This window comes from Myotis davidii, unplaced genomic scaffold (genome assembly GCF_000327345.1).
Source record: "Myotis davidii unplaced genomic scaffold, ASM32734v1 scaffold189, whole genome shotgun sequence".
NCBI classification, from domain to species: domain Eukaryota; kingdom Metazoa; phylum Chordata; class Mammalia; order Chiroptera; family Vespertilionidae; genus Myotis; species Myotis davidii.
In genome coordinates this window covers 1,720,740-1,745,436 of record NW_006383017.1, presented here as the reverse complement: position 1 = coordinate 1,745,436, position 24,697 = coordinate 1,720,740, and the positions used below count along the sequence as shown (strand labels likewise).

Sequence of the window (24,697 nt, the reverse complement as noted above, 5' to 3'; positions counted from 1 at the left end):
TACCTTAAAATCATTGGCATATAAACAGTGGTAGTAGAATTATAAGCGCTGTCTGCTCTTCTTCAGAATTAATTTGCTTTCCCTGAATTGTTTGTCTAGGAGAAACATGTAGCACATACCTACCATCTTCCAGCAATATGGTGTTTTCTTCTGAGGCTTACGCACTTATTTTGAGAAAGTACTTTATTCTCAGATGAATTTGTAAATAGCACACGGCTCTGGTGTTCTTGCTTGTTTGCAGATGATATGCTGCATTTTCCCAATTAGAGATGCCAAAAATGCCTTTGGCTTGTATTGGGCAGAAACACTCATGATTTATTTCATGGTGTCAATAGCATAACATTTTCTGGTTGTGATTGCCCGTGTGTGTGTGTGTGTGTGTGTGTGTGTGTGTGTGTGTGATTGCTCTTGAAAGTATCAGAAGCATTGTAGGTCATGTGTGTATGCGTTTGTATGCATAAGTATGCATATGTATATACCCACACATATCTGATGATTTCAAATAAAAATATGCTTTCTCATGCTCAGATATTTTTCTTGGACAGTTAAGTTTTGTGAGATACTCTAATCTTCATCTAATATGTTATCAAGCTAGCATTACAGTCCTCAATTTAGGGAAACAAGAATAGGCCCCCAGTACTTCCGATTTCCCTTAGTTAGCTCTTTCGAATGTGATTCTTCTATATCTGGAGTTGACACTTTCAGGCCCGTGGGCCAAATCTGGCCCACCTCCTCTTATTGTTTATAGCCACACCTATTAGTGTTTGCATTGTCTATGGCTGCTTGGGCATATGGCCCACCAAACCCTAAATATTTACATCTGGTCCTTTGCAGAAAAAGTTTGCTTACCTGCTCTAAATCCTTTATGAACCCGTTTATATGTCCAGGTAGCCATGGACTGATCTATCCAATTTGGAGTTTACTCATGGTTACCCTGGAACCCTTGCCTTACGAAGGTGCCCCAGCTAGAAGCTTCTATGTGTCATCTGTGCCTCCCCCAGTACTGCCTCAATGCCTGCAGCCTGGCCTGGAGGGCAAGAGCAGCTTCATTCTCCCCTTAGCTATCTCAGAGCCTCGCATAGTGTCTGCACTAACTGGTGCTCACAGTTTGCTGAGTGAAAAAATGAATTACATTTCCTATTCATAGTATAAAGCAGTATTTTTCTATACGTAGTTTATCTGAGATTCCGAATATTCTAGAAACCACTTCTTTCTAATTATAAAAGGATTTTTAAAAAGGATTTTACCTTCATAATTATATTTCCTTTGGGCTCATATGAAAATTAGTTTACATTACAAATGAGTTTACATTTCCTTAGCTCTCATCCAACATTAGTTCTAACTATGCTGGATATTAAGGATAAATCTCTTTGAATTAAAAAAAAAATCGTGCAAACTATCCCAATCTTGTACAGATAATTGAAAAGTAAGTGAATTTCCTCAGGGTTCTAGTACTCCAAGGTGACTGATATCGGGATCTGGTTTATTATTTATTCATTCATTCCAGCAATACTTATTAAATGTCTCTGGTGGTATAGGCGGTGATGAAATATCATTAAACAAGACTTAAGTTCTCACTCTTGTCAAGTTGATTTTCTCACCTGGGAAGGTGGCAGCCGACCAAGAAAACTACCAGCTGGTGGCAAAGGCCAAGGCAAGATGAACATAGGGTGATGTAGAGTGAGTAAGCAGGTAGCAGTTTAAACCACCCAGCAGTTAAGTGTCCCACTGAGAGAGCGGCATTGGAATCAGAATCTGAATAATAAGAAAGAAGCGACCATATGCATCTTAGGAAGAACACACAGCCAGGATAAAGGCTGTATATCTGGGAAGGAACTTGCTGTGTTTGAGGAACAGAAAGAAAGCAAACGTGACGGGTGCACAGTGTGCAGGAGAGGGTGGGGAAGGGGAGGTCGGGAGGTGGGTGGGCATTAGGATGTGGCCCATGGTGAGGTTTAGGGAGAGGCTCTTTTCTGCTATAGCAGTGGTTCTCAACCTTCTGGCCCTTTAAATACAGTTCCTCATGTTGTGACCCAACCATAAAATTATTTTCGTTGCTACTTCATAACTGTAACGTTGCTACTGTTATGAATCGTAATTTAAATATCTGATATTGCAGGATGGTCTTAGGCGACCCCTGTGAAAGGGTCATTCGACCGCTAAAGGGGTCGCGACCCACAGGTTGAGAACCGCTGTGCTATAGCTTTATAGCAGGGGTGGGGAACCTTTTTGCTGCCAAGGTTTGGATATTTGGATATTTATAACATCATTCATTCACGGGCAATACAGAATTATCAACCTAACAAATAGCCTGCTATATTTTGTCAAACATTTAATGGACTCACCCCTAATGCCTTGGCAGGGCCAGACCAAATGACTTTATGGGCTTTATATGGCCCGCAGGCCAGATGTCCCCACTCCTGTTAGGAATTGAAGGACAGTGGTTGGTCCTGACTTTCTGATGAGAGTCTAGAATGGCCCAGGGAGTGTGGCTAGTCAACCTGCTACTGGCCAGGTCAACTACTCACACAGCCCAGAGCTCCAGAACTTCACCCTGTGTCGCTCCAGACACATCAACCGCCTCTAGAGTTGTGTGGAGCCCACCTTTGCAGCCACTTCCGGGTTGAGATGCCTCTTTGGCCATCCTCCAAGTTCTAACAAAATGAAGAAAAATGATCATCCATCACCCATATGAACACTTCACCCATATGAAAAGTGGTCTTTATTTATCTTATTATTTGCATAGAAATGTGTGTGTATGTTACATGCAGATAAAATGACTTATTAACGAAGGGTTGGGTTGCAGAGTATGTCCTAGTATATATCAGGTCAGTGTTGCTAAATAGGCTGGTGAAAAATAGACACCTAGATGAGAATGTGTTTACCCTATTTAACTGTTTTGTGACATGTTGTATTATCATTATTAATGTTTAATTAAAATAATAAATATGTGTGATGCATTACTCTCTGGTTGGATATACTGCACAGGATAAAACATCTGACAAATTCAGACATTTTTATTTGGTTCCATAAGTATTTTAAATCATTAGACGTTTGGACAAGCCAATCTTTAGCATCAGATTCACAAAATGGACAGATGATCCGATAAGATTTTTTATGATACTGAGAAAATCCTTTCTGATGTCATTGGTATGACTAAAGTTATAAAGATCGTCAGATTCATCCCACCAGTGTTCATAGTAAGTAATTGTTTAAATAAAATGTTGTTTCTTCCCCACCCCCACCCAGTTTCTTTGTGTGGATGGCTAGATGCGTGCATCATCTTGCTGTGGTTTGATGAAGTCAGGGCCCAGGGTGGGTGTAAATTAATGCAAGAAGGAGGAAGATGGGGAAAGGTCTCCTTTAACAAAGAAAAGCAACTAGTGGGAGTGGAGGCTGGCGATCTGCTAAAAGGAAATGAAAGGAAATTCTTCATTTCTAAACAGTTCATTGACCCATGATAATAAAACAGCCCTGCCAAAGGATAATTATCTTTCTAAGTATCAGATGCCCTGTGGGTGAAGGCCTCCCTTCTCTCTTGAAAAATGAGCTCAGATTAAACAAATGTTCCTTTTCCTAGTTTACTGTTGACATGAACTTCCTGATTATGAGAAAAATTAATCAGCTTTCCCTCTTTTTTTCCTCTTCTCTTATGGAAAGCAGACCTGTCGGGCTGAGCTCACTGCACTTTCCCTGGGGCCTGAGGCCTATCAATGTTGTGATGGGCTAAAATGCTCAAGATTCTGGCGAGACTGTAGAATTGTGGTTTTATTATGACCTTTAGCTGCTTAGCTCCAGGCAGCAGCAGGTTCTGTTAAAACAAGAAAAAAGGAAAAAAGAAACAGAAAAGAACACTAAAGTGCTTTTTACCTCCTGCTGGTATCTAGAAATTAAACAAAAGTTAATATACCTTTTTTTTTCAAGTCCTCACCTGAAGAGATGCTTTTATTGATTTTTTTGAGTGAGAGGAAGAAAGGGATGGAGGCAGGGAGAGAAAAAGGGAGAAAAACATCAATATGACAGATTGCCTCCCCTACACACCCTGACCAGGAATCAAACCTACAACCTTTTGGTGTATGGGATGACCAAGCTACCAACCAACCAAGCCACCAGGCCAGAGCAAAAGTTAATATAGTTTATGTGTATGCATATGTGTGCATAAGTATATATATATATGTATATATCCACACTTATATGATGATTTCAAATACAAAAGATAACTGAAGTTTTATTAATGATGTAATATTAAATATTAATTTGCTATCAACAAATGATCAAATGTATATATCATTTTTCTCTATATTGTGTTGCTTGTTCAGGCTAATAATGTAAATATGTTGACTTGTCTAACTTATAGAATGCATTAAGATACTTTTACAGTGGGGCCTTGACTTACAAGTTTAATTCGTTCCATGACGGAGCTCATAACTCAAATTACTCATATGTCAAATCAAAAAGTGAACGAGTGAGACACGTGATGCTGGGCTGATGTTGTGGCATTCACTGTGACGTTTGCTGCGCCAACTAGCGGTGGGGTATCTGAGGCTGGCTTGTAACCCGAATTTTAGCTCGCATCTCAAAGCAAAAAAATCTGCTGAGAGACGGCTGGTATCTCGAAAAACTTGTTAGTCGGGACACTCGTAAGTCAAGGCCCCACTGTATTTGCAACAGCAGGGAGTCCTTTTCGTAAATTAATGATTTACCTTTAACTGCCTTCTTCTTTTTTTTTTCAATACTATTTTTAAAAAATTATTTTAGTGAGAGAGGAAGGGAGAGGGAGAGAGGAAACATCAATCGGCTGCTTCCTTCACACCCCTTACTGAAGATCTAGCCCACAACTGGAGCATGTGCCCTGACCGGGAATTGAACCATGGGACATTGCTCAACCAACTGGGCCTTTTAACTGCCTTCTTGAATTCTTAATAATCAGTTTGCAGAATCCTTGTCATAATTGTTCAACCACATGATACATCTATTGGTTATAGGTGAAATGCACTATATGTTTTAAGAATGTCTACACTGGTTTTAAAAATAAAATAAATAAAACTACTATTATATTTTCATTACATATTTCTTCAAAGAGATATTGAAATTAAAATTTTAATCATGATGCTCTTGTTTGAGACACCAACTGGCTATGCTAGTTGCTTTTCCAGCCCAGTACCTTGGGCTGTTTAAGAGGCCAGAGCTTTAGAATAAGGTCAGGAAATAATAGACCAGAAGATAGCTTGCCTCTTGGCATAATTATCTCAGCCAGCACCCGCGTCTCTCTGAAACACTGATGTTCCTTGCTCTTCTAAGAATTTCTCCAGCGCATCCCAGCTTCTCCTTCACAGGGCAATAAACCACGTTTGCAAGTCTTCTTTGAACCCCTTGTAGTTTGATAAACATTTGTTTCTTGATTTTTTGTCTTTGAGAGTTCAGGTCCTGGGCCAAAGGGCTGTAATCCTGTGGGCATACACTTTCTGGGAAAACAGCAAGCACAGTGATCCTTAACAGACCTCCCTGCAGATGTCCTGGTGTGCCCCCTCCGGCCAGTGGAGCGCTTTCGAGATCTGCGTCCCGACGAAGCGGCTGATTTGTTTCAGGCCACCCAGAGGGTCAGCAAGGTGGTGGAAAAGCATTTCCAGGGGACTTCTCTTACTCTTGCTATGCAGGTGAGTGAACAGATGCTCAGAGATGAGGTTTCTTCCTTTTCAAACCCTAGCACTGGGCGTTGCCCCCCTTTGAACCGGCCAGCCCACTGGGAAGGCAGCTGTGGTTATTCATGTCTGACATCATAGCAGAAAAGGATAGAACTAATCCAGGACCACCCTACTGTCCACGGGCCCCACGGTAGACTGTGGAATATCAGCTGAGATCATGTCAGCAGCGTTGCTTACAAGACAGGTGGGCGTCATGGACGTGTAACCTAATGGGCTTTCCAGCATTCCATACCTTTCACTAGAGCTACGGCTGGGCCAGACATTTCCATTCCATGGTGACTGTGTTTTAAACACTGCCTTGTTTAGCTCTGCTCAACTTCCAGTCGAGTTGAGATATGCAAGTTTGGTGGGGCCCGGCCTGCGGAGAGCAGACCTTTTCTCTGTCCATAAATCAAGTCTCAGTGATTGATTATGGATTGGTCAGACTCTACATGGATTGAATAGTTCATATGGCCAGCCACCTGGTAAATAAATGAGACCCCCATCCCTGGAGACCTTCAGGCAGGGGTGAGTCTACACTTGTCAAACGGTGCCCCGTGAGTATCAATCCATAGTAAAGTCCTTGTAGCTTTGAAAGTTGGTGACTCTACAATAACCCATTTGGGGGAAAAATGGATTATGGATTATTCCACAACATGAGACCTTGTACTCGGTGCTTTAACTGAACTGAATAGTTAACATCCTTCCTCTGCCCTCCTCTGCTCTCTACCAAATGGAACAGATAAAGAAAGTCAAGGTTTTCAGGTTATGAAAGGCTCTGACTAGAAATGCTCATCTGCTTCTCATAAAAAATTCTTTTTGGCCACTATGTCTGTGTTAATAGTATTTAAACTTCCCTGTACAACCCGTGTGTGTGTGTGTGTGTGTGTGTGTGTGTGTGTGTGTGTTGTATGTCAAACCATTTGAATCTCCTCAAACAGGGTCAGAGTGGGGTGATCAAACTTATGCTACAAATCTTGTTTCCAGAGGGACTGAATGAAGGCACCTGGGGAAGACAGCTGTCAGCGTTTAATGAAATACTAACAGGGAACCCACACATACAGAAAATGGCTAGTACTGGGTATCTCACACGATTCACTACAAAGTTAATTCCATAAATACAGAACTGACTTGTGCTTTGAGTACCTTCAAACTTCTTTTAACTTCACCCCACAGTAAGATATATATTTATTTCACAATCATGTATACCCCCCACATGCACATACATCTAGGAAATCAGCATTTCAGAAGACAATGTTTACCCATTCTATATATTCTAATAGATTTTGTTCTATTATCTGATTTGTTTTTAGTGTTGACACAACCCATTCCGTTGACTTCCTGACCTTCTGGTGGGTTGTGACTCCAAGTTTGAAAACGACAGGTCATGCAGCCCTGCCCCACCGCAGGGCAAGATTTCCCATCCCATTAGTGTAGGTCATGGTGGTAGAAAGACTTGCCTGAAGTTACAGTGCTCTAGTTCAGTTTGGAATTTCTGATTGTAGACACATTGCTGGTTCTGAGATCCCAAAGCTGCTCAGCCCTCGCTTTGACTTTGTATGATGCCTGGTGACTGGATGAGGTTGTTCATTTCCAATTAAGCAAATACTTCTGTGGGGCTTCAGAAAGCTGAGAGAAGGAGCCAGAATGGGCAAAAGGCCCGGCTACAATGAACACTCCCATTTCTCTCCCCCAAGGTCAGAACAGCCAGGTAGAACATGCTCTGGGATGCCAGTCCCATATGAGACAACCCTTATTCTTGCTTAATGAATTATGTTTATAGCAGATTTCCTGAGCAGAGATTTAAAGTAGTCAGACCTTAATTAAACTACATCTAATTCAAAGATAACCAAAATGTGTGATACTTCACCTCCCTTTAATGCAACTGAAACCATAGCCAAGAGCAAAGAACATGAAAAGTAGCAAGGGGTTGGCTAACTGGATAATTTATGTCATTTTTATATATCACTTCTGACTTACTCTCAGGTAGAAATGGAGAACTGCTTGGTCCCACACATTTGAAGCGAATGGTTCCCAGGAGAATAATGTAAATGAACACACAATGAAATTGGACCTAAATTATTAATAGGGGATATTTCAGAATGAGTTGGAGATACCAGCTCTGTTCTCACCTGTGTGTTTTTTCCCCTCCTTGTAGGATGGCCCCGAAGCTGGACAGACTGTGAAGGTGAGTGCTCATTATATGCATACAAATGAATCAGGGGCGATTATGAAAACTAATAGAAACTCACACTGAGTCATGGCAGCACATCGCTGTTTCATTGTGTTATCTTCGAGGTCAGAGAGAGACCCTCCGTGTTAGGGACATAAATCCTGACATTAAAAACTCTGCCAAGCAATATGTTTCCCATTAGTTTACAAGACGTTCACCTTTCGTAATAAAATCATTATTGTGCACCTGCTAAAACAGAAACTAAATCAAGGAGTCTTAAAACAGAAACTGCAGTCACGGGACTTCATGTGTGGCCGTGCCCAGGAAAGAGCATATGTACTGGTGGGTGTGGATTTGTGGGTCCCATTGGAGCCTGGGCATCTTTGACACCCCTTCGGGCTTCCACGCAGTCGGCTTTGCCTCTGCCTTCTCCAGTGAAGGGCTCAGGGATGTGGGAGCCCCAGGTTGTCCCTTCACTCCTCGCCCCTGCTTCTCTCTGTCCTCTCTCCCCACACACATACTTTTCCTCCCTTTGTACTCAATACCAAAGTCTAACCTCATGGAGTCAGTGGAGCTCAAAGATGGGTTTTAAATGTGCAGGAAGAGGAAAGGAGGATTTATTAGGATAGCCCCTGCTTCCCCAGGAAAGTAAAAGACTAAACACCTGCTGATGCCAAAGCTGGGTTTCAGCCCCTTCATATAAATGCAAATTCCTATGCAGTTAGGTCCCCTGCCTAAGTCTTAGAAAACACCCCCCCACCCCCTACTCTGGTGCTAGAAATCAGAAGCTAATCAGGCTGGGGTGCTAGTGTTATACTTTGCAAAGTGAGGTCCCGGGGCTCTGACCCTGGCTGTCAGTGTGTCAGGGAATGCTTGGATCAAACAATGCCAAATAATGTAGTTCTCTTTCGATCTTAGTTTGTATGTGCCTTTAATGTTTAACTTAGCTACTGTGGAACTTTTAAAATAGAATGTTCAGGAAGTACTTTTGAGCAGGGAATGTCCTATAGGGACTATCACCGAACTCCTTTTGATAGGAAAGAGCTGGCACCCTGACTGTCCAGACCTGTGGTGTGATAGGGCAGAGGGGACTCATAGCTTTCCTCCACCTCACTGCCCACACCATGCCTGGCTTGTATATCTGCAGATGCAAACAAGAAGGGTATAATCGGAGCAGCTGCTTTTTGAAACTGCTTCTTAAAATGCAAAGCACACATGTCTAAACCTGGTTACTAGTTTTTTGTAAAGAACGCAATATTCAAATGTAAATCCCAGCAACACCAGATTAGTTGGATGCATTATGCAATATCTATTTGATGAAATTTCTGCAGCCCTTGAAAGTGACACTATAGAGGCACAGCTGGTAGCATGGGAGAAAGTACAAACCAAATCAGTGGAATGCACAGATTGGTAATATGCACATACTAAACATATCCAATATGTATACGAGCATATAGGCTACAGAATCTCAAAATCTCATTTCAGAATTCTGAAGGATACATTAAAATTAGTTCCTGTACAAACAGGCTCGGGATAGAGACAGAAAGAAGATGAGCAGTTCCCAGGGGCTGGAGAGCGAGGGGCGGGGAGTGGCTGCTCATGGGTAGGGGTTTTGTGGAGTGATGAAGATGTGGTGGAATTAGGTATTGGTGGTGGCTGTTCAATTTTGAGAATATTCTAAAAAATACTAAATTGTATACTTGCACATGGTGAGTTTTATGGTATTTGGATTATATCTCCATTAATAATAACAATACACATATTTAAAAAAAATAAACAAGCGACTACAATAGTGACTATCTCTGACGTCCCAAATGTCTGGCCAAGTTTTTTTAAATAGTTTTGTTAACTTAAACAGTGAGGATAGAGTAATTCTTGGCATGTAGGGTCCATATATAAAATGTGGAATATGGTTATCATCACCACCATTATTACTTAGCTTAATTTTTTTTTACAGTTCTACTTTTTAAAAAATCAGAAGATTATATTGTCTTGGACATTTTTCAATTGTTTCTAACAGATCACAGAATGTTCCTTATCTGAGTTACTGCACATACTAAACCATCTCTAATTCTTTGTGGAATATGAAATGGTTAAAAGAAAAAAACCCATATGCATACATATAAAAACCTCAGTGGGTGACTGAGTTTGAAAATTGTCCTTTTGGACCAAATCTGAATCTGTAAAGTTGGCGAATCTATGTTTTTCCAAGTGTCATTCTTACACTACCTGCATGAAAATTGATTTTGGTGTTAGTTTTTAAAAGAAAGTTGATGCCCAGCCCTTATTCTAAACCTCCTGGTTTAAAATCTGTGGTGGGGCTTGGGGATCTTCACTGTTAATAAGCACACCCACGATTCTCTTCAGGATGTAGATACACAGTAGGTGGTGATGGCCACATCAGCTTGACCAGCGGACATCATCCTTATAGGCAGCCCCTCCCCGTAGCAAAGCAGCATCTGCCATAGTCAGCCATCAGGTTAAGGAAAATTACACAAGTCCGAGCCCTTCATGTTTTGCAATCCTCACGGTTGCGCGTTGCCGGGCAGCATTTGCCAGCCTGCGCTGGGAAGCACAGTGACCATCCTCTCTCTCTCTCGCCTCTGTGTTGGAGGCTGGTATCCACATGATGCCAGGGCTCCAGGCCCTTTCTGCCTCATGCTGGGTGCTAATGGCAATACGCCCAGTAATGACCTCTTCCCCAAAGCTACTGCTGTCACTGTCAACACTGCCACAAAGATCGCCTGGTGAACACAGAGGCGCTTTAGTGTTTTTTTGTTTCAGGGGCTTTAAATGTTGCTTTTCAAAGAAACAAGGGTGTAGCGGGAGAGGGAAATATTGAAGTAAAAAGGCGACCACTTGTTTCTTGATTGATTATTAACTCTGCTTTTGAGGTTAAAACTAGCGAGCTCTGCTCTCCGCCAGGCTACTGTCGCCGAGATTTGGATGTCCCTGGGAGTCGAAAAAACAACCTCTTTCTTCTGGTCTCAGCCATATATCACCGTGTCACCTTACGCAGGCATAGCTGTGATCGCTGCGTTCATCAGCTGTCCCTGACAGCCCTCCCATGGGAAGCAGCCCCCCCCCCAAAAAAAAAAGCAACAACTCCTTACTCTGTTGCCTTATTTGATTTCCTTCGAGGCATTCTCCACCGACTTTTATCTGTGTGTGTGTTTTTGTCCCCACACCCTTATTGTCCCTGCAGTCCCTGCAGACTGGGAGCTCCCTGAGTACCTGTGTTTTGTCCTCCGTTGTTCAGTTGTTCACTTTAGATCTCCTGGGTGGTGCGGGAGGACATGGAGATGATAATGGGACTTCCCTTGATAGAACAAATCACTGCTTCTGTTTCTACCTTCAGTTGACATGAAGTAGCAGATGATATGTACTTGTCTTCCTGTTTACAGTCAGGGGGCTGGGTTTCCTGGAATTTCCATCAAGAATATCCCGAATTCCAAGGTGTCACTGACAAAGAACAAAATGTCCACTATTCAAGTATCAAACCCATACTCCAGCGTGGGATTCCAGCTAGCAAGCTCCATTAGGCAATGTTGGCCGTCTCCTAGTGAAAGGGATGCTGCTGAGTAAGTTAGTGTCAGCTATCTTTTGGAACAGTTGAGTGGGAGGGAGTTTGAGGTATATTAGAGAGAGAGATTTGTGGCAGGAAGATAATCTACAATCTCATAAGAGCTATTTATAGATTATGCTTGCTTACACTCTTCTGTGTTTATGGTGCTTGAATCCTCCACTTAGATATTTAATTTTAAGGTATTAATGCAGTGGGAAGTGTTTCTTAATAACCGTTGAGATATTAGCAATTACTTTTCAGATTGCTTAGGGAAGAACAAGAAAAGGATTCTTTAAGGAAGTGTGATTAAAACAAACAAACAAAAGAAAGAAAGAAACGAAACTTTCGTTCACTGAGGAATTTCTGTGGTTCTAGGACAGATTTTCTACATGGAGATTTGGTAATCATTTTTTTTTTCTTTTTTGTTAATACTCATCTGAAGAAACAGTTTCCATTGCTTTTCAGAGGGAGTAGAAGGGGGAGGGAGAGAAAGAGAGACACATTGATGTAATAGACACACATTGACTAGTTGCCTCCTGCACGCACCCCAACCAGGGCTGGGGAGCAAACCCGCAGCTCAGCCCTTGACTGGGAATCAAACCAGTGACCCTATGGTGCTCAGGCCAACACTCTAACCATTGAGCAACACTGGGCAGGGTGGTAATCATTTTAATTCCTGAACACAAAGAATATTTTAGTTCTTCATAAAGTCCAGTAGTTAATGTAGTTTGGTGTCAGTCAGAGGTTCCATAGCAATATTAGTTTTACTAAATTACTAGCTGTGTGCCTTCGGGCCAGCTGCTTAACCTCTCTGAACATGCATTCCCACATTTCTCAAAGGGGGAAACCCTACTTATTGTATTTAGTGATGGTGAGAAGAAACCTACATGAACAGATACAACCTACCATATACTGTCCCTGGGGCTTTATGCATGGTTTTTAATTGTCATCGTACCCTTAGTTTCTTAATTAAAATCATACCCTTAGTTTCTTAGGCGAAAGCTAGGCTTCAGGAGACTGTACCTGGCATTGGGATTGTTTGTGGACTTGATGAGTTGATTTACTTATTATACACTGAATTCTCTCTCTATTACTTATTGCCTTTTAGCTTAAATTCTTGAGAAATCTTTCTCTTGAACATATGAATTGTGCTACTTGGATATCTAGTTTGAACTTGCTATAAAGTAACCCCTTGAACATTCAGAAATCTGTCTTATTAATTGGGAGGAAAATCTCTATCCTGATATTTTTAGCCTCTGGTAATGAGCAAGACATGGTTCTGAGCCAGGAGTACTTCACAATGACTTGAAGTTGGTTTTCACAGAACAGAAACCTGCCTGCCCTCTGTGCAGAGCTGAGTCAGTAGGTGCGGTGTGGGAGCCAGGACCCTGCATTCTAAGAGACACCCTCAGTGACTCCCATGCATACGTGCCTCCAAGTGCAAAGCCACTCACCAGAGAAGTGACAAGATGGGGAGGAATCTGCACACAGCAGCTTCATTTCAACCCAAACCGATTCTCTACGCACAGAAAGGAGAAATCGACAGTTTCAGAATGAAAATCATTTCACTTGACTGTTATTTATTAATTTCATCCAGAGAAATTTCAAGAGAGCAATAATTTGTCAGAAAACTTATTTCCTTTGATTAAAGCCGCGGTGAAAGTGTCGTGCCTAAGTTGACACCTAATGCATGGATTTACTGCGGGAAGAATTAGTATCTTCAGGATGGAGTAGCTTTTATGTTGTGGAATTGCCTTACAATTTACATCTCTGCTTGCAGAATGAATCCAATTTGCCTGAGTTCGGTAAATCAAAAACAATGTCTGTGCTTAGGGGTTTGGGTGTACATGTGGGAGAGGGACACCTCCAAGCCCACCTCCCCCTCTGGCAGGTACATGTCTCCGACCCTCCCTCCTCACCTAGTGACTTGGAGTCAAAACCCCTGGGCCCAGGCTCTCCAGCCAGTAGCAGGGACCATGGCCCTCTTGTCTCATTGTGGGAAAATTTCTCTCTCCTACTAAACCCTCAAGTCCTCTTCCAAGTAGCTATTAATTCATTGCATTTTTCCATTTCCAGTTGGTTAATTTTTATTCACATGATGCCATTTGGGTCAAAGCATGGAAAGAAAGATTAACCAAGCCCCTTAGTATTCTCCTGTCCCTATTTATTAAATTTCTTGCTTTTTCAAGCTCATAGGCAGCTTAGGTGGGTGACATGGAAGGATGTTGAGGATGTAGTATGTCATCAGGATTAAAATATTTTGATGAAGAGGGAGGACCCTTGTGGCAGACAAACTTGTTTCAATCCCAGAGACATGTTCTACCAGTTGTCTGACCCAGCAAGAGTGAACCATCCCTAGTTCTAGCATCCATTTGCAGATTTATAAAGCTAGGGATCTTGATAGTATCCAACTTCCTAGCATTGTTGTGAAGACCAAATGGATTAATGTATGCAAATACCTTTAAAATAGTACTTGGGGTGGGGGTGGGGGGGAAGGGGATCTTAATATATGGTGACAGAAGATTTGACTTTGGATGGTGGGCACACAGTGCAATATACAGATCTTATAACATAGAAACACACACCTGAAACCTACATATTCATGTTGACCAATGTCACCCAAATAAATTTAATTTTAAAAGAGGAATAAAATAGTACTTGGCATGTAAGAACATCTCAATAAACGTTGGTTATTAGTTTTATAATTTTCACTTAATCCTCACAACCCTCAAAAGTGGGCCTTAATAGTTTACCCTTGGGGAAACCAAGCTTTATGGAGGTAAAGTGACTCAGGAAAAAACACTCATAGTTGGCAGGAGAGGTGGGATTCAAACCCAGACCTTTCCAAAGCCCAGCTCCCAGGATATCAGGTGGCCAGCTGTTCCTACACACCTTGCACGAAGCCAGCAGGTCAAAGGTCTGCAGGAGAGGTTTTGTAAATATCTGTCACTCTAAACACAAATTCATCTGTACTGCTTTGCTCTGCTTGGAATAGTAACAATACCCAGAGGGCTGTCCTTGCTTAATTTATTGCTGAGGTGAAGGTTAACTAACTTAAATGTTGTTTTATTGCTGCATGCCATTTTTTAGCAGAATTCTGTTTTAGATGTTTAGTTTTCTATTAGTGCTACCAAACACATTCCTTTAGCAATTAGAGGCTCTAACATAGCAAAGTGGATAATTATGAGGTTTGTAACAAAAAAAAAATGTAGCAAATACTGCAGACATATTCTTAATGACAGGTAGACCATCTCTTACATGTGTGCTCAGAGTTTGGGGTTTTATTTAATCACGCTCAAATCCAAGATCCTATGAAAGTCAAAGTGCTTTATAGACCCTAAAATGCTACATAGCATTATTAGTGTTATTAATCAGAATCACCTCCTTACCTGTGTCGATGTGGTGAGGGCAGTTACTCACTAGTGCCATTCGCTATGGGACACTCGGTGCTCAGTAATCGTTGAAGGAAGTCCTCTCTCTCACTATTTTGCTCTGTATGTTTTGGCCTGGGAAAGAATTTATAAAATTTTCTAATTCCATAACTAGCCCATTGTAGGTTCAACGTTTTAAACCTGTGACATTTAAATAATTGGCTTATCTAAAATGTCAGTTCTGTAAAAGGGGTTAAAAAGGAAAGAAAAGGTAAAATTAACTCAGATCAATTAATCATGCCACAAGGATTCTGTAGTTTTGATTAAATACAAGAGCTCGATTTGGGGCTCAGTAGAGGAGCCATCTGGTCCAGACCACACCACACACCTTAAGTACAGGATGGGGAGTGCACAGCCACAAAGAAATGTGTGCTTTGGTCAAAATTGGCGCCTTCCATCCAGGCAGATCCAGATGATGCTGTGGACTTTGGGAGTTGTTAACAGGAGAAATAATAAAACATAAAATCAGGTTACTTAAAGGCTACGCACATAAGTTTAAAAAATGCAGATCTGTATGGCACTTAGAGAAATGGACACGGATAGGGTCAGGATGCCCAAAGGGAGGTAGTGAGAAGGAGCACACCACTGGGTATAATGGTACCGGGGACCTTCAACACCACAGATACTGTTCTATTCTTAGGTTGGTTAATGTGCATCATGTATCATTACATTATTTATATGTTTAATATCTTGATATTATAAATGTATTTTAAAATATGTAGCTATCTCTATAATTGCTATTCCACAGGGACCTCACTGGATGAATTTTTCATTAAGAAATGACTATTAACATTCATTCTGTTCACTTTATATCTTCAGGGTGGAACTAGTTCTCATATCTCCTATTTCCAAGTGGCTGATGATGGGGCCCTGAAATTGATTTTTGAAAGGCCCACCGTTGTTTCCAATGGTTTCCCAGATTCATGAACCGCTGTTTATATAAATACATTTCAGTTCTTGGCTTTGGATGACCCAGATTTGATTTTCACTCCCATAAGCATTTTGAATTATTTAGTCCCTTTCAGGGACTCTTTTTTGCCCCTTTTGCCAAAGCCATTGATAAAGTAATTCTCAAGCCCCAAAGGGAAGCTAGAAGTGTAAGGGTTTGATGACTGAGCCTGGGTCGGATGGAAACCGGCTTAATGAAGAATAGATATGGCAGCGTGCAGAGCCACAGACATGAAAGAATTAGAATAATGACCTTCCTGATGACAGACATTTGCGTGAGAAATGTTGGGTTGGCGAGGATCTGCAATGGCCCTCAGGCCAGCACAGTGAGAACTCTCCCGCCTTCCACGTGAATTATGGGAGTGCTGGGAAAGGGTAATTTTGAAATTCTAACTTCACGTGTCATGAGCTGTAGTCTCATGGCAGGTCCGCTCCCTGGAGAAGCCTCCCATCCACCGGGATCAGGGAAATAAAGACACCAAGGCAGGAATCCAATAGATTCATCCCAAACCTCAGTGGAAAAGGACAAAACAGTGGTTCCAGATCCTTCTGAACTCAGTCAACATGCAGATAATAATGCTGCATTCTGGTAATGCAAACCATTGCTCTCCCTGATAGTTTATTCTTCTAAATAAGATTTCCTTATTCCTGATCTTACATGAAAAATGAGCATGAAGTTGCTCAGGATGCTGACTTGCCTAAGTGATTTAGAAGAATAAACAACATTGAGTGAACAAAGCAAACTCACCAAATAGACTTTTACTTCTTGGTGAAATCCATTTAGCCTAATGTTCACATTCAAACCGCCCACCCTGGGTCTGTATATCACTCACTACCTGTTCCCTAAAATATATTTCTTAACCTGCTGTGTAGGCGCCCTGAGAAGCAGCCCAACAGGGCCTTCTCTTGGTATTTCAGTTCATCTGTTGGCTATAAATGCTATAAATTCCCAGATGTAATCAGGGTCTAGCAGTTATAATTTTGATGAAACTGTTCAGCCATGGAAAGAGTAAATGTGATTCCAAGCTCAGCTCTGTCATCAGATGTCCAGAGATGGAACTCACTCTTGAGGACGATACTCAGAACCCCAGATAACTCAGAATCCCAGAGGGGCAAGTGACCTTGGAAGTCATGTAGCATTGTCACCTATGGTACAAATGATCTCCCTCTGTAACCTTCAAATTGGTCCTTGATCTGCTGCTGTACCTGGAGACCAGTTCCAAGCAGCTCTGATCTGTGGTTGGTGATGACAGTTTCCTCACTGCCGAACCCTGCTCCTGCCTCCCAGGAAATGAGCATCCTTCCCGCTCCTGTTTTACTCCCTGGCATTCAGTCTTGAATTTGTTATTCCAATGCCTGCTATGTGCCAGGTGTTTTCACAGGTACTGTCAGACCAAGAAGGATGAGACCCAGTCCCTGTCTTTAAGGAAAGTCTTTAAAATAAATGGCGTCATGGGGAAGACGGGGGAGGTTTAGAAGTTGTGTAGCTCATATTAATTCCTCTGCTAGTGTTTATTGCCTGCAATGTGTTAGGCGCTGCTGGGCACTGGGGTACAGAAGAAAGGAGGCAGACAATTTCAGTTTATTGTTTACCTTCCTTTTGCACCCAAATGAACAAATAACGTGATTGCAGATCTTGAGGGGTATTAAGAAGGCTGTGAAAGGGATTTCCCAGGGGGCAGTGGTCATAGCTGCTTTAGAGAGGGTGGTCCACCCCCTGGACAGGTGACCTGTAATTGAGACCCGAGGAGTGACAGGATTGAGCCAGGTGAAGAGTGGGAGAGAAGCAGCTTGTATTTTGGGCAGAGGAGGCAGCAGTGCCGGTGACCTGGCACATTCTAGAATCTAGGACAGTGATGGCGAACCTTTTGAGCTCGGCGTGTCAGCATTTTGAAAAACCCTAACTTAACTCTGGTGCCGTGTCACATAGAGAAATTTTTTGATATTTGCAGCTATAGTAAAACAAAGATTTATATTTTTGATATTTATTTTACATATTTGAATGCCATTTAACAAAGAAAAATCAACCAAAAATTGAGTTTGTGTGTCAGAGGTGATGGTGTCATAGGTTCGCCGTCACTGATCTAGGAGATTATGGAAGGCCCAGTGGCTGGAGAGAGAGGTGATGGGCAGTAAGTTTGAAGAGGTAGGCAGGAGAGAAGTTATATAGGGTTTTGTATGTGCTGCGAGGAGTTTTCATTCTACTTTAAATGTATTCGGTGTTTGGAGTATATTCTAAAGCAGTGGCTCTCAACCTTCTGGCCCTTTAAATACAGTTCCTCATGTTGGACCCAACCATAAAATTGTTTTCATTGCTACTTCATAACTGTAATGTTGCTACTGTTATGAATCGTAATGTGAATATCTGATATGCAGGATGGTCTTAGGCAATCCCTGTGAAAGGGTCATTCGACCGCCAAAGGGGTCGCGACCCACAGGTTGAGAACCACTGTTCTAAAGGCAAAGGATATTTCATTTGCACCAAATATGATGGGTCACGCTCATTGACTTGTGTTTTTAAGTTTCTTAGCCCACTTTCTAGAACTTGGATATTTGTCTCATATCTGTACGGGTGCTGTGGCTCTCCCCGCAGTGTACCTTGTGCGCTGCTCCATTATTCAGCAGCTGAGAAGGTAGGACGTGGTCGAATCCATCTCTAGCCTCAAGTGTGAACCCTGTCTGGTCTAATGCAGGGATCCGCAAGCTTTTTCGTGGAAGGCTAGATAGTAAACACGTTAGGCTTTGCGGGCCAGGTGATCTCTGTCACAATTATACAGCTGCCTTTGTAGCAGGAACGCAGCCCCGGAAAACATGTAAATGAAGTTGCATCAGTGGGTGTGACTGTGTTCCAATAAAACTTTATTTATAGAAATAGGCAGGGGGCTGGATTTGGCCCAGAGGCTGTAGCTTATCCATTGATGTCCTCAACCAATGTTCTCTGCCAGAGCAATGACTTCATTCATCCCGACCTAAGCCACGTAGAGGGTAGGACTTCCTGGGCTTAAGGGGTGGTTGTCCCCAGCCTTTTGGAGGACTTGTCTCCATTGCTGGCAGGAAGGGGTGCTTTCTCAATCACTGCCGCCCGATTCCTAGGGCCACCTCCCTCAGAATGGCACAGAGGCTGCGGCCAGCATGGCAGAGATTAGAAAGAAGTGGGATCCTTGGTGACATGAGGGGGTGGCTGAATTCACCGGCCCCAAAGCTTGCACTGCCCCTTGGACTGTTTGGGTAGGCGATCCAATAACATCTCCTGCTGTTGAAGCCAGTCAGAGTTGAATTTTCTGCTACTTCCAGGGGAAAACATCCCCACAGAGATCATCTACTCTGAAATCATCACTTATTGTTACTTCTTAATATCCTTAAGTGGCGGTTTGAGTCAACAGTTTCTAAAATGCTTCTGTATATCTGCAACACTCATCACAGGGCAGTAGGTACCTGTGAGCGAAAGCCTGTGAGTCAATGGCCCTCGAAGAGCTTAACTTCCAACAGGCTGTCTTCGGTGCATGACCACGAGGTAATTCCATTAACTTTAACGATGGTGGTGCTGCACAAAATGGGCCTGTGAACCTATCCTTCCCCTTTTGAGCATTAAATCTTATCTTGCAGCTTATTCTTCAGGGTAAGGTGTGTGCACTGATGCCATTCACTTCTTGGCCTTTATTAATAATATGCAAGGCTCTCGCTCTCACTCTCTTTCTCTCTCTCTCTTTCAGGGAGGGAGTGCTGAGTACATTAAAAAGGAACCCACAGCCCCAATTGTTGACTGTGAGGAAACCCCAGAGTCAGGCACATCAATGGATTAGTATTGACTGTTGCAAGAGCCACTACAATGATAAACATTGCTCAAAACAATTACCGTGGCCACTTCAGCAAATTATTAAATCTATAACTTGCTTTGGAGCCTGGCCTCTGAGATTTAAATAAAGTGGCGGAGAGAGGAAAGTTGCATTTTAGGAATGTGACAACCAGAGCCAGGATTGAAAATTTTATGGTTTAATTTTCTTTGCGATCTAATTGAGAATAACTATTGGATTTCTAAGAAGTGAACTTTGATTTGGTTTAGGTGTCAGAAATAAACTGTAAATATGGGTCAGTTTGTACTTTTCTGTGAGTTTTTCAGGATGGGGAGAAGGTATTCATTTGCAAGGAATGGCTTTCCTGGGTGGTCCTCTGTCTTGCCTTTTGTGTTATTTCCTGTGTTCAAGTAATTGAGTTATACCTGATGCTAGCCAGCTCTTCCCAGAGACTTGCTTTTTACTTTCTTCATCAAATGTGTCAATTTTCCCCCCTTTAGGGATAAATCAATTCAAAATGAATTCATTTTTCACCATCTAGTAAATGAGTTCCCCCCTTTAGGGATAAATCAATTCAAAATGAAATGACCCAGAGCATTCATTTTTCACCATCTAGTAAATGAGTAGCGCTAAAGCAGCGGTTCTCAACCTGTGGGTCGCGACCCCTTTGGGGGTCAAACAATCCTTTCACAGGGGTTGCCTAAGATCATCCTGCATATCAGATATTTACATTACGATTCATAACAGTAGCAACATTACAGTTATAAAGTAGCAACGAAAATAATTTTATGGTTGGGTCACAACATGAGGAACTGTATTTAAAGGGCCAGAAGGTTGAGAACCACTGCAAGAATATGAGGTCCTCCCTTATCAACTCAGGCTTCATGAAATCCTTCTCTTACCTGGAAGTAGTGGGGAACTGTTATCTTTTCCTCCCTGGTGTGCCACTGGGCAGTGTTTGCTGTGGAAAATGTACTTTGGCATGTTTATAGATTCCTGGGCATATTCTCTGAAGATCTAGCCTGGAGTAGGACTGCCTGGTTTAAATTTCGGACCCACAGCAGGTTGGAAGAGGCTGCTCGTGGCATCATCTCATCCATTAGCCATTAGAGTAGCTGATGGGAAGCCTGCCCTTGGCTGCCCTGGAACGACAGCACCCCGCTGGCTGGGTTTTCAGGAATGGATTGGCTCCTCTTTCGGCTCACTTCAGGAAAATAGAAAAACAATTTGCACAAAGATAAAGGAGATTTCACAGCGATCTGTGCAGAACCGGCTAACGGGTTTCTCCAGACAGTCAGCGAAAGCTTGAAAACCCAGCTGAGAAATGATAAATTACTGTAACTGTCCTAATTATCCTTTGACACTCTGTTGAAACCTGACTAAAATTTGCTGAAACCTACATATAGGAAAGAAACTTAATATTCAATAAATTATCACAATATAAATGCTTAGAGACAGAGAGACAGAGATAGAGAGAGATGACCACAGCAGAAGGGCTCACATTCATCAGTCAACAGTTCCCTGAGCAAGAGGTCAAGATAGGATGGGGGGGAATATGTTCAATAAATTATCATTTTAATTGCAAACCTAATTGATTATACTCAGTATGCTCATCAGGTTAAAGAAGACTGCGTCAACTGCCAAGGTCATTACATTAATAGACACGGTAAGCATGTAATTTGTGATCATTTGATTTGTGAACATCACAGTCTTCTCTGTAAACAGCATAAGCAACATGCTAGCTTGAAAAGGTCACACAATGACTACATTTGTGTGTTTCTTTGTAGTTTAGTCCAATCATCTTGCATTAACCCATCTTTTATGCTTTATAGTCTTAGCTCATCCAGTGTATAAATCCATGGAAAACTTGTCTAGTGTTGGCTAGCTTACTTTTTGCCAGCTCTCTTATCCCATTTATGGATAACTCCAGTTAGAAAAGTTTGATCCCCCCCCCCTGCTCTTCCTCTTCCTCTGCACCCCTGTGACCCTGCAATCACAAGACTGGAATCTCACCTCTCTCTCTCTCTCTCTCTCTCTCTCTCTCTCTCTCTCTCTCTCTCTCTCTCTCTCTCTCTCTTGTCTGGATTAATTCTGTACTTCTCTCCTTCCGATAAACTTTGTAGGAGTTGGAAGAAGTGTGCTGTTCTTCCCTAAGGCATCACCAGTGCCTTTAACTGACCACACAATGTGTGGTTTCTTCTCCTTCATCAAACTCGTTCCCCACATCTGGCTGTTCTCGGTCTGGTGACCCTTCTAGCTTAAACCATGCTGCCTAGAGTCACATGGAGGCATCCAGAGGGCATAGGAGCAAGTGCTTCCCTGCAGATTTCGGAGCCCAGTAGGCTTTCAATAAATGTCCATTGGGTCTGAATGTTCTTGCTGCGATGAGGCTGTAGAAAGTGAGAGAGTTAAGATATTGTGGACAGGCACTGCTGTAAGGTGAAGTGTGTTCCCTCCTCGGTGGCATTTTGAAGCCACCAAATCTAGGCGGGGAGACTGGATCTTGTGAGGTCACTGTCCTCAAGACCAATTGGTCATCTGGAGAGCGGCTCTTTGATCTTGATCTCACCGTGGACAAATGCTAACAGTGGTGTGCATTCTGAGCTAGTATTCCTGACTAAGGGGGGTCCTGTGGGGGTGCTTTACACACCTGGGTGTGTGCAGAGACTGACCTTTCTCATGTCTAGGACCCACCAAGCTTTCTTGCCCTCTAGCAGGTGTACAAAAGGCAACTGGGATCCTTTGGATGTTGGGGTGGTAATTACAGCTTAAGTTAGTGAAAAGCAGCTAATTCCTTAAACTCTGGGGGTTGGAGGGATCATAGAGTGTTTCAAGTCTGAAAGCTTTTTCTGTAGAAAAACTCAGGTACACGTAGATTTGCACCTAATTCAAGGCTCCCCTGATTCCTGTCCATGGACTTCCCAGCCGTGCTTTCCTGAGTGGCTTTCCACCTGGGCACTCGGGCAGTTATTGTTAGTAGCCTAAATCGATGGGATAAGGCTTGAGGCAGGTCCCCAAGAGCCATGTCCTCTCCACCGGAGAGATTTTGCTTCTTGAGATGTCTCCCTCACTCAGAAGAATGGTTTGTTCTGAGGATGCAAAGCCGGGCTGGGCTCCGTCACTGTGAGAGGCGTGGCTTTAGGCTAGTGGTTTAACTCTGTCCTTGCTTCTTTGCCTCTGAAACTGGAGTAAGAACATGGCCTCCTACATGGGATTTTGTGAGTATTCCATGAGGCCATGGATGGGAGACTCTTTACTCAGCAGTTGGCACGCTGTTTTATTCACCAGTTATTTATTGAGACCCTACTGCCTGCCAGCTTCTGTTCCAGTATCGGTGGTGACAGCCTGGGGAACAAGGCAGGTGTGGCCCCTGCCCTCAAAGAGCATTGTCCCACTTACCTGTCACCGTCCCCCAGCTCCGCCATCATCCCTGCATTCAGCGACTCTGAGGAAAGCATGCGGAGGAGTGAACGTGGACTGCAGGCAGGTGACTTCCTTTTTTTAAAAAAAAAATATTTTTTTTTATTGATTTCAGAGAGGAAGGGAGATGGAGAGACAAAAACATCAATGATGAGAAAGACTCATCGATCAGTTGCCCCCTGCACACCCGCTTCTGGGGATTGAGCCGGCAACCTGGGCATGTGCCCTTGATTGGAATCAAACCTGGGACTCTTCAGTCCGCAGGCCAAAGCTCTATCCACTGAGCTAAACCATCCAGGGCCAGGCAGGTGACTTTCAGTCCCCGCAGTGAGTGAGGCACCCTGTTAATGGGCCAGATTTCTCATTGACTGTAAGCATGTCATTTCCAAGCAACCTAAGCAAGGGAGTCAGGGAACAGAATGTGCAAAGCTTGCTCTTCATGCTGAAAACACTGAAGTCTGCTACCGGGTTGGGGGAGAGGCCTGGGGTGGGGAGTGTATACTCCCTCCAGGCAGGTTATCTGCGAACAGGCCTGTGCTCCAGGAAAGAGGGATTGGTAGCTTCCTTGCGTCATGGATTCTTAACAAAATGGACAAAAGCATGATTGAAAAATTATTTCCCCCAGAGGACATTCAAAATGGAGCATTATTCTGATGTCACATTTGCATAACAGAAGGTGAGGACTGTTTGAACCTCCCTGGGAAGACCAGGTGTAGCCTTCCAACCTTCAAACAGGCTCACAATTCCCAGGAACGCAATCCAATCAGCTGTTAGATGTTACTCCTCTCCTCCTGAGCCTAAGTTAGAGTGAAGAAACCTAGGAGTTGAGAGTTAAGGTTTGAGATTTGAGAATTAAAAAGTTTTGACTTAAGAGAGTTACATCTCAAGTTAAGCTTAAGAAAGTGAGGCTGGAATTGAGTTTGGAGTTAATTAGATGAGGTGTTGCTGCTTTTTGTTTTTTCCCCTTTGCTGCTGGCCCATGAGTTTCACGTGTGGCTTCCTGCTGCACCAGCTGATTTCTGTTATTCTGAGCTCCACGGCCAGGGGCGGAGCTGGGAACACTCAAAGCTCAGAGCTTGGGGCCCTGGTGGGCAGTTTCCCCACCGCAGTGGGGCTGCAGGCTGTGCTGTGGGCAGGATCCCTGGCTCCCTCTGTCTGCGGTAGCAGTGCCCACCTCTGCCTCCTGGGACTGATCCCCAAGGACATCTGCCAGCAAACACTCCCCCATCTGCTGTGTTCCGGAGGCTTCGTGGCCAGAACACAAACAGGTATTTGGTCCAAGTTACTTAGTGAGTAGACGGGGGGGAGGGACTATTGCAAAATGCTGTGTCTTGTTAGGAGCATTCCTCCCTCTCGGCCCACACCGCCATGCCCTCACAACCCTTTGTAGCTGGTCTGGGCTCAGGGTCCCTATCTGACGGCTTTATGGAAAGGTGCTTGGGGCTGTCCTTGGACTTGTGGGTAGAAACGGGGGTTGATGGTGCAGTGACTCCCTCATGGGACTCTTGCTGGGCTTGTTGGCAGCGGAGGCTCCCTTCTACCAGTGTTGTTGGAGGCGAGGTGTGGCCGAAGCTACAAGACTGTGTTCCTCTCGTGAGGGGAGGCCTGAGGTTTTTCTCTCCCCTTTTTAAACTCCAGGGAAGAACTTCTTTTTTCAAATGACGCCAGTGTTACTTTTGCGA

The 24,697-nt window shown here is 43.1% G+C and overlaps 1 protein-coding gene across 1 annotated transcript in view; it reads left to right on the top strand.

Annotated features, from left to right (window-relative positions):
- Positions 1-5,106: 5,106 nt before the first annotated feature.
- The window catches only part of FHIT (fragile histidine triad), a 239,371-nt gene continuing 219,780 nt past the window's right edge, over positions 5,107-24,697 (top strand). The window contains exons 1-3 of the mRNA XM_015558211.1: positions 5,107-5,143; positions 5,500-5,657; positions 7,843-7,872. Of these exons, the coding sequence (XP_015413697.1) occupies positions 5,107-5,143; positions 5,500-5,657; positions 7,843-7,872 (225 nt within the window). The remainder of the gene's footprint in view (positions 5,144-5,499; positions 5,658-7,842; positions 7,873-24,697) is intronic.